The 14,048-nt window shown below is 44.1% G+C and overlaps 1 protein-coding gene and 1 pseudogene across 2 annotated transcripts in view; one reads left to right on the top strand and one right to left on the bottom strand.

Moving 5' to 3' along the window:
• Positions 1 to 2,657: 2,657 nt before the first annotated feature.
• Positions 2,658 to 14,048, bottom strand: part of LOC123832585 (CXADR like membrane protein) — a 104,634-nt gene continuing 93,243 nt past the window's right edge. For both annotated transcript variants that reach the window (XM_045860311.1, XM_045860312.1), the window contains exons 4-8: positions 9,488 to 9,689; positions 7,799 to 7,966; positions 7,212 to 7,334; positions 6,523 to 6,664; positions 2,658 to 5,648 (exon numbers count right to left, since the gene is read on the bottom strand). In XM_045860311.1, coding sequence (XP_045716267.1) covers positions 5,354 to 5,648; positions 6,523 to 6,664; positions 7,212 to 7,334; positions 7,799 to 7,966; positions 9,488 to 9,689 — 930 coding nt within the window. In that variant the 3' untranslated portion in view covers positions 2,658 to 5,353. The remainder of the gene's footprint in view (positions 5,649 to 6,522; positions 6,665 to 7,211; positions 7,335 to 7,798; positions 7,967 to 9,487; positions 9,690 to 14,048) is intronic.
• On the top strand, positions 8,885 to 9,267 carry LOC123832623 (annotated as a pseudogene).

Raw genomic sequence — 14,048 nt, 5'->3', positions numbered from 1 at the left:
TGGCCAATGGGAGCGTGGCTGCTTCCATAAGCCCCAATGACGACCCCGGCTCCGCCCCTGGGCCTTGCCCCGTTCCGCCCCACCCAACTCCGCCTCGCGATGACGCACTCCCCGCAGCGTTCTGGAACTTTCATTCTCGCCCCCGCTCTCCGAACCGCCCGGGGGACAGGGCGGGTGGGGCCGAGGGAGCCCGCGCGCGGGAGTCCTCAGTCACCCCCAGCGGGGGAAGGGCGCGTCCGCTTCTGCGCCTGCGCCCCTCGAGAGCACGGGCGGGGGCTGGGGGAAGGAGAAGGAAGAAGGCGGGCGAACTTGGTAGCGACCAATGATGGCGGCACTGTCTGCCATTTGGGTCGAGGCGGTACCGGGGGAGGGCTGAAAGGCAGGGCTCCGGATCGGCGCCGGGGAGAGAAGACGGAAGTTGAGCTAGGACAAAATGGCCGCGAAGGTTGTCGCGCCCTTCCCCCACCTTGGTCCTCATTCTGCTGCCCACAACGCCGCCTGGCATTGCAAAGGGTCTTCCAGACCCTGAGGGTTTCCACAGACCCAGGTTTCTAGCTGGCGTGCCTTCGGGCTAGGGCTGGCCTCAAGGGCCCGGAGGCAGGTTCCGACCCCTGAGCTCTGTTAGGGTAACTTATCCGGGTGCACCCAGAGCTGGGGCTTGGGGGTCATCTGAGCGTTTGCGCAGGGTGGGACAGGTTAGCCAGGCAGGCCCCCAGAACCCTCACTTCACTGTGTCAGCTAGGGGCCGACAGCTCCCGTTGCAGAGATTTGAGAGGCTTGACTTCTCAGCACGGCCCCCGCCCAACCCCAGGGCCGCATCCTGTGATCCTGTGTCCCTACTCTCGGCTACCACAGTCCCCGCCGCTCCCCACCTGCCGCCGAGGACAAGCTGGGCTTCTGGGCTCAGCTCCCTCTCCCGGTTATTAGGAGGAGGAAAGGTAACGAGCTTTTTCCTTATAGGTGAGCCAAGCTTTAGGAACCCGAGTTTCTGTAGCCCCGTGTCCTTGGGTTAGACTTGCAGCCTCTTATTGAGGTAGTGTCTTTCCTGTTACGACTTTTATGAAAAACTAAGGGAGATACTATACAGACACGCTGTGAAAGCACTACTGATCGAGTGCACTAAACAACAGTATTTAAATTTCGGCCTTGTCACACTCAGAGCCTTTCTCAGTACCTTGAATCTTTCCAACATGTTTCAGACGGGCAGGGCACCTTGTCCTTGTCAAAGCCGGTAAGGAAGGTCTAGACACAGATTCAAACATAAATTTTCTTTCTATATTTGCCTTTTGGAGGGAATATTCCATTCAGGCAGGTACTGAACTTCTCTCTACCTCTCAAGAAGTTACATTTATATGATGCTGTGAAAGCAAGGTGTTGCTTTCATTTGTTACCTCATTTAATCATTGAAACAATATTCTTATATTATTCATCCCTGTGTTACAAAAATGAGGTTCATTGATGTCATTGTGGGAAGTAGCTAGCTGAACTAGTCAAACCTAGCCTTCTTTATTTCATATTCTTTGCTCTTTTTTATTCGTTCCGCAGTAGTGCAGTTTCCTCTCCAGAACCACTAAGTCCGACTCCAGAAGGGAAGCAGTGTCCTGTGACAGGCTGCTTTCAATTTTCTTTGGTACCTGCAATCTTCCTTTTCCCACCCAGTTTAATAAATCCCGTCTCTGAACTACACCCTATATTTTGCATCTTTTGTGATCTCTGAACTATCTAGAACATTTTAACCATTGAGCCAGTGGAAAAATAGAACTAGGGCTCAAATCCACTGGTTTGGAGTATTCCACCAAAGGGCAGTGGTTACAGAAAGTGGAACAGAAAACCTCTGTTTCTGATCACTCTCAAAATGCATTCTAGGACTGGGACTGTGTTCTGATGAAATAGGATGACTGGATTGATGCATTTAAAGTTCAGGATGTGATGCCTACCCTGCCTGCACTCTGCAGATGCAGAGTTTCAAACATGGGTAGTATCTAAAATGAGAGTTTGGGCGGCAGTGGAGGGGTCCAAGGCCTAGGGCTTCTCTCTGGGGAGGAGGGTTGTGATGAGCACTTTGGCACGCCTGTCACCTGCCAAGCACCTCATTTAATTTCGTGAAGTTTTTTCAGATTTATTTGAATCCCTAGTGTTTACTTTTCTGTTAGTATTTTACCTTGGCATAAAATACTTGCTTAGTAAATATTAATTGTTATTTTGATAAAGTCCTTAAGGGCAGGAACCCTAGCATGAATTCTCATTACTTGGAGATACCAAGTACTACTTAGCATCTTGCTCATGAGTACATACTTGGTATATTTGTGACTGAAATCAATAAATAATAGACCTCATTCAGTCTGAGTTCTTCTGTTCTTCAGCTGGCAGAAAGCTAATGAACAAATTTCCAGTGTGGGTTACATGAGCTTCAGCCTCTTCTACAGTATCACCCTTACTTATTTTTTAATTACTGATACAAACTCATCTGTAATAAATATTTGGTTTTTGTGATCAAAGTTCTGATTACAAGGCAACTTAGAAGACTAAAGTATAAACTGTAACAAAAATGAAGCAAAAGGATGTCTCTTTGCAACAGCAATTCTGAACTTGGTTTTGTATAGTGCAACAACAAAGGCATCGACTTCATTAATTTACAATTTTAAATTTATATATTTTATTGAAATTGTTACTCTCTAAACATTCACATCATTTTGTTTATATCTTCTTCCTACAAACATTTTTTCTTCTGTCATTTGGTTATTTTATCCTTTGTTTCATAATCAAGAATCAACTTTATTCGACTTACAAAGTTAATGGAATGTGGTTTGAAACCAGCAGTGGCTCAAACTGTATCTCAAGCCCAGATCCTGTCCTGTCTGAACCCAAAACTCTGACTCAAGGAGAACTGCACTGTCATTGCTAAGACTCCAGTATCTTATCTCTTGGGATCTTCAGGCCCTAGAATTTCTCAGATTGTAGGTAGTTACCAGTTCTGTGACTTCTTTGTTGATTTGTATTGGAATAATTTCCAAAATAAATAATTTGGTTATTTAACTGGTATTTTAGTCTTCTGACAACCATGTGTTTAAACTACCTAAATATCATTTTTATGCAAAGTGGACTGATCCCTGCTCTCAAAGGCACGGGTGGGGAAACCTTAGGTTCAAAGGTAGAAAGGAGTGCTCACAGCAAAATTGTTAGTGGTGGTAGAGCTGCAGCCTCCACAGTGACCTTTGGCTCAGGTACTCCGGGAATGAGAATTCTCAGTATTGTGTAGCAGAAGTAGTGATACGTTGCTGGATACCACTACCAGAAGAATAAAAAGTAAAGTAAGGGATTTTATTTCTTACAAGGAGGCAGCATTAGTATGAGAAACATTCCAAATATGCTAGCCCTCTTAAACTAACACCAGACATTCTTTACACTACTTCCTCAATGTCTCTTGTTTCCCAACTTTTTTTAGAGTACGACAAAGTGCAGATGAAAACTTTCTCCCGAGGGTAAACCCCTGTTTCTTACAGGGGTTTAGAAGGAAATGTGTTTGCCCTGTGTGAGGACACTGTGGTAAGAATTAAATGTAGAAATGGAAAACCAGAGAAATGGAGCACAATCCCATATCGGCCTCTTCTGTTTAAGCATCTGATTCCCATTTTAGAAAGCAGTGGCTTTACCACACTCAGCATTACCTTTTCTTTTTTAGAGCCTGCTGCCTTTTTAATAATAAATCTTTTACTCTTCCAATAACTGGCTCCTCGAACTATTTCAGGAATAGTTCAGGTTTCAGCATAATTAGTGATTTCAGGTTTTGAATTCTTGCCATAGGATGAGTTTGAGTGGCAGAGTAGTCACAACTATTAAAAGGGCAAGTTATCGCACTTGGAGGCTGCTGTTAGTTTTTCTTGTTTTTTTTTTGTTTGTTTGTTTTTTACATTTTCCAGACATCTTTCTTCCCCCGTGAATCAGCTTTTCTGAGAGCTACCCTGGTGAATCATTTCTGCTACTTCTTTCCAAGATACTGACAATTGAAATGTTAATGGACAATCAAGCAGACCTTTCCTGCCATTCACTAATTATGCTGTCTCTTCTGGAAGTGTTAATTCCATTTCCTCATACCCCAGAGCTACACTTCCGTAGAGGCTACATTGGTAAAATGCTGAATTTCTCTGTGTCTCAACTTCTGAGGCAGGGATGATTTTGACATGCAGTGCCATTAGGAAATGTTGACAATCCTGATCTTCCTGTAATGTAAGGCCTAGAATCATCAAAAGTCCCAGGTTCACAACCTTTTTCTAAAACGAAACAGAGAAAGCTGCAAGTTTGGTGCAGTTCTAAACTTCCTTATACCATTCTATGACACATTAAGAAAATTGGTCTAATCTCCCTTTCTAGTCTAGAAGCCTTAATATTCTGGTTTTGTATGTTCTCAGAAAAACTGTAATGGTATGCTGGGTAATCTTTCAGCATCTTTAAGAGACTTGTTTCACGGTAAGACTTCTTTATAGGGACATTGTCAAATGGCATGTAGTGAATGTTTTCTTTCTCCAGAGATACCCAGAAGGGAAGTCTGCAGAGACATCTGATTTGAGGGGAAACCCACACCTGTCCCAGGATACATTGCTGACATTTGTCAGTGACCCTCTGGACATCATTAGGATGAGAGGTTTTTCACAGTCCCCGTCACACATTTTTGGACTCTCTTTGTAGTTCTCTTGTAGTTCAGTATAAGTAGGGGGAAATTAGTGGTGGATAGAGTGGGAGGAACTCAACTATTGTCCTCTGTGTCCCATTATTTCAATTCCTGTTGAAATCTATATCCAAACCTAGTGGTAAATGAAGTCAAGATGGAATAGAAGAGACCGTTCCTTTTTTGGAGTTTCTCAGAAGTAGTAATCTCAGGACACAGTGCAGAGGGGTGTAATGTAAGGCTGTGGGTTCTGCTCGACTCTGGATAATCAATAAGCCATCTTATAGAAAGGCATAGGAAATCTATGAACAACTCGTTTCCTCATGACAATCGTGAATTGAAGTATTGATACAAAGCATCTCAGGTGAGTTTTTTTGTGGGTTCACTTCCTCTTTCCTCCGACTTTCTCACCCCAGGTCCTGCTCCACAGATAGGTTCAGACCCCTGCTTTCCCCCACTCTTGTCTGAAGGCAGGAGATGCCGTTTTGGAGATGGTGGGCTCACACCCTGGTTGGGTGTGCTCTGAGGAGAGTGCTCATTTGAATCTGTCCAGTGCAGCGCTCCCTGCTAGTAGATGACCTCTCAAATGACTGGGGGATGGTGTGGCTGGTGGCTGGGCTGTGACGACTAGAAAACTCCTAAGATGCTGACCCCAAGGACAGCCTGGGAGTTCAAGTGCACCATAATTCAGACAGTTTGGAAGGGCCGGCTCTGGCTGGGGCCCGTGCTAGGTGTGGCTTCTGCCTCGGTCAGGGCGGCAGGACGCAGGTCCTCCGGCGCTGCACCTCTTGCCCCTGGCCCTGCTCGGCCGTGCGCGCGGGGGGCAGGCCGCGGCGCCGCCTCCGTGGACAGTGTCCGCTGGCTGCGGGAGGCGCTGTTGGCAGTGGAGCGGGTGGAGGCAGAGCCGGAGCGCGAGCTCCGGGAGCCCGAGGACGAGGAGCTGGGTTTCACCAGGCGGGCTTTGGGCGCCTCTGCGTCTTCTCTGAGGAGGAGAAAGAGTGAGGGTAAAATGTAATACAGGAGACTCTGATCATGTCCACTACGGACGCTTCCTTCTGAGGTTCCCCTATGAACATAAGCTGTAATTTAGGGAACTAGGGACTGCCCCATTTCCTGGGACTGAAAGTTTGGCTTGGGCAAAGGGACCCTTTGTCAGCCCAGAGGGCTGGACTGCAGGCACCTTGCTGTGGGGTTTATGACTGAACCCTTTCATGACCAATAGGTTATGCCTGATGCTCTTTGTAAGCAGGAGTGAATTGGAAGTAATGTAAAGTTAATTTCTCTTCCCCCCTAAACATTTAATATTTCCTAAAAAGAAAGGGACATTCTCTTATATATACACGGTATAATGATCAAAATCAGGAAATTAACCATTGATACAGCACGATTAGCTAAATCAACCAACCTTATTCAGGTTTCACTAATTGCCCTAGTAACATCTTTCACAAAAGTGAAAATCCCAGATCATGCATGACATTCAGTTGTCAGGTCTTTTCAGTCTCCTTCAGGCTACAGCACTTCCTCAACCTTTCCTTGTGTCTCAGGACCTCAGCATTGTTACTCAGTAAAGGCCAGTGTTTACGTCGTCTCTCAATCTGGGTCTGACGTTTCCAGGATTGGAGTCAGGCATGCATTTGGGTCAGAACATCAAGGGAGTGATCTCTTCCGTCTGCGTCAGGGATGGATAGTTTCACAATAAAGGTTGGCCAGACCTTTTGTTCTAGGCTGGAGTTCCTGACTTACCAGATTGGATTTCTGGTTAAGAGAACTGTGGGACATTTATGTTCGCTGGCCACTATGGAACTGGCCCTAGAAGGGAAGCCGACGGGCAGAGGAGCTTGTGCAATGAGGCTTACCGAATTTCATTAGGTCTCTCTTCCTCCTCATATCGCTCTTTGTCTTTCTTTCGGATCAGCAGCCACACCAAGAGGAAAATCAGCAGTGCACCGGCCACCATGCCTGTCACGGCTCCTGCAATCATGCCCATGCTTTGTGCATCTGTTTTCTCAGAAGCAAAGGTGGGAACAGAGTGGAACATAAGCTAGGAAATACATGGACCTGAAAACCACAAGCCTGGACAGGTCGAAGATTTCCAGGTCTTTATATCTCTCTTCCTGAGTTCCCCATTTACCCCCACTTGGTGCATGACTATCCTGCTTGATGGGGAAGGGTAGTAGAATATGCCACCCAAAATAGGCCTCGGTGACTTTAAGATTATTTTAAGCTGAATATTTTCGAGAAAGTGCAGACACAGGAAAAGCTCTGAAAATAGAAGTACCCCTTTATGAAGGAAATCTCCGTTTGGTTCCCTCCTAGAAATAATAAATTTCTTTCGGGGAACTGGTAAATTCATACATAATTATACGTAGAGAGTTAACTATAACTGTTGAATCTTTCCTGCAACTATCAAATTTATTTTATTGAGAGCCATGCTTTTCTGGAAATAAAGACTTTTACTTGACCTTACTCTTATTCGTGATTTAACATGTTTTACACTGAACTACAATGCAAAGAGATAGATAAAACACGCTCTTTGGATACTTACACCGCACAGTGACTCGCACCACACAGCTCTCCTTCCCAGCCTCGTTGCCTGCTGTGCACTGGTAGAGTCCAGAGGCGGCCATGGTGAGGTTCTGCAGCAGAACGCGCCCTGGGTTGCGGTTGTCTGGGCAGGCAGAAAGAACGCCGCACTGCTCTTAGTGACGGGGTCTAGGCATATTGCTTATTTTACTACATCGCTGATTTAAGATTCTCTAACACAGTTTGGTAAGGATGACATAGATGACAGAGTAAATCCCATTTGGGAATGGGGAGGAAGGGTGAATGTGCTTTTAAATTTTGAGGATTCTCGTGAATCCTCAAAAGTTACAGAAGGTTGTGAACATTTAAGAGATACTAACCACGATAATTAGATTTATATGGTACATTTCTTTCTAATGTCTTTTACCACTTTTACAATTCATTTGAGGAAAGAAAAGACAGTCCCAGTTTATGGATGAAAAAAGGAAGTTGGAAGAGGTTCAGTAGTGTACTCAAGGTCAGAGAGTGAGTTGCTGTCAAAACCAGATTTAGAATTCATGGATGGAGTCCGTCCTGTCATCTCAATAGACTGGTAGAAAGATGACTCACCAATCCTAGATTTGGGAGGCAGATACTCATCCTCCCCCTCCTTCTCCGGGACTCGCTGCCAGTTATACATGATGGGCTTCGTGCCCGAGGATGACTGACACTGCAAAGTCAGGTCACTGCCTTCTGTCAGTTCTCCCTCCAGCTCACACTTGGGCTTTGATGGTCTTACTGGCAAGGAAAGAAAGTTCTGAATCAAAGATCTCCAAACAGTAGATTCCATGGGAGAATTATGTCCTGTTGAGTTGTTTCTCCAGCCATTCCTTCTAGTTAATTTTGAGTAGGGGATTCGACAGCCTTACCCCGTTATCTAGCCCTGGGTTAGGTTGCCCCCCCAGAAATACATCCACCTCTGTCCATTGTACACACATACACCCAATTCCAGCTGCTTCCAGCGATGCTGTTGTAATTTTCAAAGGCTGCTCAGAAACTACATCATCGCTTCTCAAAGAAGAAACACATTTTAATTGGGAATTTTAGGAAAGTTAAGTGTGGTTTTACTAATACTGATATAAGGATAGAAGTTCACAAATTTGGAGGATATTAAGTAGAACTTAGTAGCTCCTGCTATTAAAAAACACACACACAAATGGAATTGAATCACATCTATGAGAGAGATTTAAGTTAAATAATAAGGATATTATTCAAATATTAGAGGATACTTAATGTTTTTATTTTATTTTTTTTCCATTGATCTGACAGAGGGAGAAACATCAATTTGTTGTTGCACTTGTTGATGTGTTCACCGGTTGGTTGCTTCTTGTACATGCCCTGACTGGGGGATTGAACCTACAACCTGGGTGTATGAAGACAATGCTCTAACCGACTGAGCTACGTAGCCAGAGGGATATTTAATATTTTTAATGGGCTACCATGGAAAATTGTGATTATTTTTTCTTCTTTCATTATGGCTAAAATACACAACACACTTCTTCCCAGGGAACTAGAGTAGGTGACCTCTGAATAGAATCCAAATACCGAACAAGAACTTTTGTAGCACCATGATGCATTTGACTGTCCCTCACACAGACTTTATTAATTAGATGTAGGCATTTATCACTCTTGGGTTCCAACCTACTTTGCGGTGAAATGGCTAAACGCACCAAGAAGTTTGGGACCATTGGTAAATACAGCACCCATTATGGCACCTCCCTCAGGAAAATAGTGATGAAAATTGAGATCAACCGGCACGCCAAGTACACTTGCTCCTTTTGTGGCAAGACCAAGAGGCAAGCTGTAGGGATCTGGCACTGTGGTTCTTGCATGAAAACAGTGGCTGGTATGCCTGGACCTACACCACCATTTCTGTTGTCACAGTCAAGTCTGCCATCAGAAGACTAAAGGAGCCTGGCTGGTGTGGCTCAGTGGATTGAGTGCTGGCCTGGGAACCAAAAGGTTACTGGTTTGATTCCAGTCAGGGCACATGTCTGGGTTGCAGGCCAGGTCTGCAGTTGGGGGAATGCAAGAAGTAGCTGATCAATGTACCTCTCACACATCAATATTCCTCTCCATCTTTTTCTCCCTCCCCCTGGCTCTAAAAATACATAAATAAAATATTTTTTAAAAGAAGACTGAGGGACTTGAAAGACCAGTAGAACCTTTACAATGTGAAACATTGCTAGCCTATAATAAATGGGTTAATTTATGAAAACGAAAAAAAAACTAGGCATTTACCTTGGCACTCTATCTTACCTAAGACTTTTAAGTTGACATGGCTCCACACATAGCGCCCTGAATTCTTCACCTTGCAGGTGTACCGGCCCTCATCACTGGGCTTCAGAGGCTCAATCTGCAAGGAAGCGTCTCCTGCCAGGAAATTGGAAGCGAAGGCCACTCGGCCCTTCTGTTCCTCAGTCAAGTTATTGTAGACATGCTGGCTGGAGTACGTGATTACCTATGGGACAGACCAAGGCAGGGTCAAGCAGTGTGGTCTCACCTTGCTCTCTGGCTGCTGTCAAGGCAAGGAGTGGGACTACTGCCAATGGGACACAGCAGTAGAGCCTGGGCTGATACTAAGGATCCAAGAGACCTGTTCTAAATAAAGTTAAAAATACAATGTTTGTCTAGGCCCTGCTTTTCATTTTAGGAATAATAACACCTCATATTTGTGTACCATCTTAATATAATAATTTCATTACATGGGTGCAGGACCATCCCATTTTATAGGTAAGGGATTTTAAATGTGAGTTACATCATTGAAGCCACATAGAGGAAAAGCACAGTAATAGTGTTAAGAGTTGACTCTGAGGAGACTGGAGAGAATAGAGGAGAAGGGTGTAGAGCAAGACTTACCTTCCCCTTTTTAACTTTCGCATATTCTACCAATGCCATGTGATTTACTCAAAGAACAAGTACAGTCCCAGTGTTAGGTGCTTTTACATCTCGTTTATTTCTCCCACAATGTTCCCAAGTAATCCTTGTCCCCATTTCATAGACAGGTAGCAGAACCTGATTTGAACATGTCCACCTGAAGCCATCTAGTTCATTGCTCTGGTACACCAGTTACCTCTCACCCTTCCTTTTCCTACCTGTGTTTATTTTAATACTCATTAACTGCTCTTTCAGAAAGTTTAGAAATGAAGGAGAAAAAGTAAAACCAAAAATATTAACTTGTTTTGTCCTCACAAGTTTAGAGTCCAGCTGAAGGGATTAGAGAGCTAAGGAATAGAAGTTAATGGTTAAAACACAGGTCTGTATTGAATGTCAACTGTAATTGACAAATACAATTGGGCGGGGTGGGGGGGTAAGCGGTAATGGAAGGAGAGCTGACTTGGGGCGGTGCTCACGCAATACAGGGTACAGATGATGTATTAGAGAATCATATCCCTGAAACCCATGTAATTTTTTTAACCAATGTCACTCCAATAAAGTCAATACAAATTTTTAAAAAATTCAGGTCTGATACTGAGGGCTTTATTGTTTGGTTTCCCTTTTCTGATTTCACTGCAGATTAGTAAATTAGATGGGGAAAATTGTGTCCTTTCCTTCCATAAAATACACATGAGCTTCATGTCTTCATTTTTCCAGGTGAGGAAACCAAAGTTTAGCTTTCCGCAACAGAAAAAAAATAATCTTGAGTTTTACTGAATTTTCTTCTGTCTGCACCACAACCCTTACTTCTTGAACCCCTACTGATCTTGTCTACCAAGACTTCAAGCTCCTTAACTTCAGTTTCCTCCCCCTTGCCATGTAGCAGTCACAGTCTTAAAGTCATTGAATTTAAATGTCAGCAGACGTTTATGGAATGAATGATTCCCATCAGGTCAAGAGTCTACTCACATGAGTAAAACCCCCTTCTTGTCATCAAGTCATTTATAATCTAATAGGATTAACAAAGAGAGAAGGACAAACATAGAAAAAGTAATGATTAACCCTGGTTGGTGTGGCTCAGTGGACTGAGTGCAGGCCTGTGAACCGAAAGGTCACTGGTTCAATTCCCAGTCAGGGTACGTGCCTGGGTTGTGGGCCAGGTCTCCAGCTAGGGACGTGCAAGAGGCAACCATACATTGATGTTTCTCTCCTCTTTCTCCCTCTTTTCCCCTCTCTCTAAAAATAAATAAATAAAATCTTTAAAAAGAAACAAGTAATGATTAACTTGAAATTGTGTCAAAGAGAATGTCCCAGAAAAGTTGGTGGCATTTGAGTTAGGCTTTGAAAGATGAGTAGACTTAGAGGCAGGGAGAAGAGAAATGGAGGGAGGATTCCAGATACCCAGAGGAGCACTAGCAGAAGGCATGCAAGTGTGTGGGAGTGCTGAGCACATTTCTGGCTGCAGCTGTTTACTTATTTGTATTTAATTTTATTTAAAAAATATTTTTCTTCTTTTTGTTTGTTTTTTTTTTGCTGCAGCTGTGGTAAATTGTTTCACTTCTACTTAAGCCCTTAACCCAATCCTCAATCATGTGATGCTCTGCAACTCATTAATCGCTTTCAGAAAAGATTCAAAGCCATCCAATGAAATGTCCATTAATTCTTTCTCCATTATGTACTGTTCTACAGTCTCATGTATTTTGCCCTTACCACCTCTCTGAAAAAAGTGTCTTTTCCTTTCTCTGCATATTCTGTTTCTTCAGCTAACATTTATTGAGCTCACAGGCCTGTGAGGATGGAATAAGACAGTTCCTACCCTGAGGAACCCAGTCTTGTGAAGAAAAAAAAATAAGGGAGAGGCAATTAAGAGAAAATTAAGGTTAACACTGTAATGATCATATACTTTAAAATTTTTCAGTATACAGCTTTGCCCCCTCATTTCAACCAACACAATTGTGATAATTACCATATCCTTCTCTCTGGTTCCAACGTATTTTTGAGCTCCTGTTTCATATTTCCAGCTGCCTGGCAGCTGTGTATTTCTGTCCTTTTGGATCACCCACATAATAATGTAAGTTAGCACCAACTTCATATTAACATAAAACTCATGTTAGCTCTTTTCCAGCTCAGAAACCTCCCAGTACCCCCAGCTGTTGGGAACTGCCCTGCCTGGTATCAGAAGCTGTAACCCCCACCAAGGCTAAGGCTGAGGGAGTGGCCTTGGACCGTAAGCCAGCAAGGAGACAAAAGCTTATCTCCCTGGCAGGAATGCTGCTTCTGCTGCTTCATTCATAACTGAACCCCAAAGCTTGGTTGGTTAGCCAATGACAGGTAAGATTCCCCAAGGGGGGAACGACCTAAGACAGGCACGATCACATGGGAGGCCCCCAAGAAAGGACTTTGGGGGCTACAGCAAAAGGGAGTGATGGACCCTCGCTCCTGGGCTTTGACACTGCCTGAGTCCTCGTTGTCTGGGAGAAAATCTCCTTATCTCTTGGTTGCCTTAGTTCCCTTGCTCCACCTAAACCTGAAACAATGATAGGGTGGTGCAGCTCTGTGCTGAAAGGGGTGGGTTCCCCAGGTGATCAGGCCTAAGAAAGAATATGTAAGATCCTGTGACACCTGCTTTGTTTAGAATGCTCTCAGTTGAATGATAAGGGTCCAAGGAAGAAGTAAGTTTGTTCTTTAAAATTTTACAGCTGTTTGACCCTGATTCAAAATAGGCCCTCAGACTTCCTTGTTATCTGTTGTTTGATCCTTACTTCCTAGCAATGGGTAATGAGCTTTTACCTGAATTCTTATTCAAACGAAACCAATAAAAAGCCTCTCTAGAGGGGGAACGGTGCACTCTCCCCACCAGGGAGGGTGGCCAAGTGGCGCGCTCCCCACATGAGGAGTGGCCCTGCTGTTCCTATTCCCCCACAGGACCTGGTTGTCTCTGTGTATGTTTTTTTTCTTGTGTGTTGACGAACATCCGCAGCCAAGATGGATACTGCAGGCTGGTATCCATCCACACCCAGCACCTCTCAGTGACAGCCAGCCTCAGACCAGAGGCCTTAACACGGTGTGTAATCCACCTCGCGTGCCTGGGCGCAAACAGAGTACGCAATTGCCCTTTTATAAATGTGAGTTGTGCCTTCTCTGTACTCACATGCTTTTGCCCACTGCATTTTTCTGTTTAGAAACTCCCTTTTCTCTACCTGTTCACATGGAGATTCTCTCTAAGTTCTTTCACCCCAAAATCAATATTAATTCCTTACTAAATCTTCCTGGATACAAACTCGAATGGCCTTTTTTTTCTTAGCTCTCATCCACAGCATTTCTTTGCACCATTTTTATGTGAGGAGAAATTGTGAAAGACTTCAGACAAACAGGTTACTGGGTCCTCTTTCTCTAATGCTGGGCGTGTCCCAGAGCTCCCTCCAGGCCTTCTGATTTTGTCTGTTGCCCTTGATTGTCTGGTTAGGCTGTTTTGCAACACTGCAGTCTTTTAGTCAATAAACATGTATTACATTTTGAACATATTCTGTACTTGGCACTCTGCTAGAGATCATAACAATACAAAGAAATGAGATTTACAAGTAATGTTGTTAGGGACCAGGACCTGCCACCCTAAAATATACCACTTTGCATATGCATAAGAATTAATTTCATCTGAAGACATTTGAACCCTGACTGGTGTGGTTTGGTGGGTTGGGTGTTGTATTGCAAACTGAAAGTTCGCTGGTTCAATTCCCGATCAGGGCACATACTTGATTTGAGGGCCAAGTCTTCCGTTGGGGCAAGTGAGAGGCAACTAATTGATGTTTCTTTTGCACATTGATGTTTCTCTCTCTGTCTCTCTCTCCTCTCTCTCTTTCTCCCTCCCGTCCCCTCTCTCACTTCAAAAAAAAAAGACACTTGAGCTTCTGAAAGTACTTATCTGCCTAAAATAAGAGCCTCA

The sequence above is a fragment of the Phyllostomus hastatus genome, unplaced genomic scaffold, assembly GCF_019186645.2.
Source record: "Phyllostomus hastatus isolate PE091 unplaced genomic scaffold, TTU_PhHast_1.1 phas_scaffold_193, whole genome shotgun sequence".
Taxonomy (NCBI): Eukaryota; Metazoa; Chordata; class Mammalia; order Chiroptera; family Phyllostomidae; genus Phyllostomus; species Phyllostomus hastatus.
Note: the sequence above shows the minus strand (reverse complement) of the source record. Positions and strands in the feature narration are given on the sequence as shown.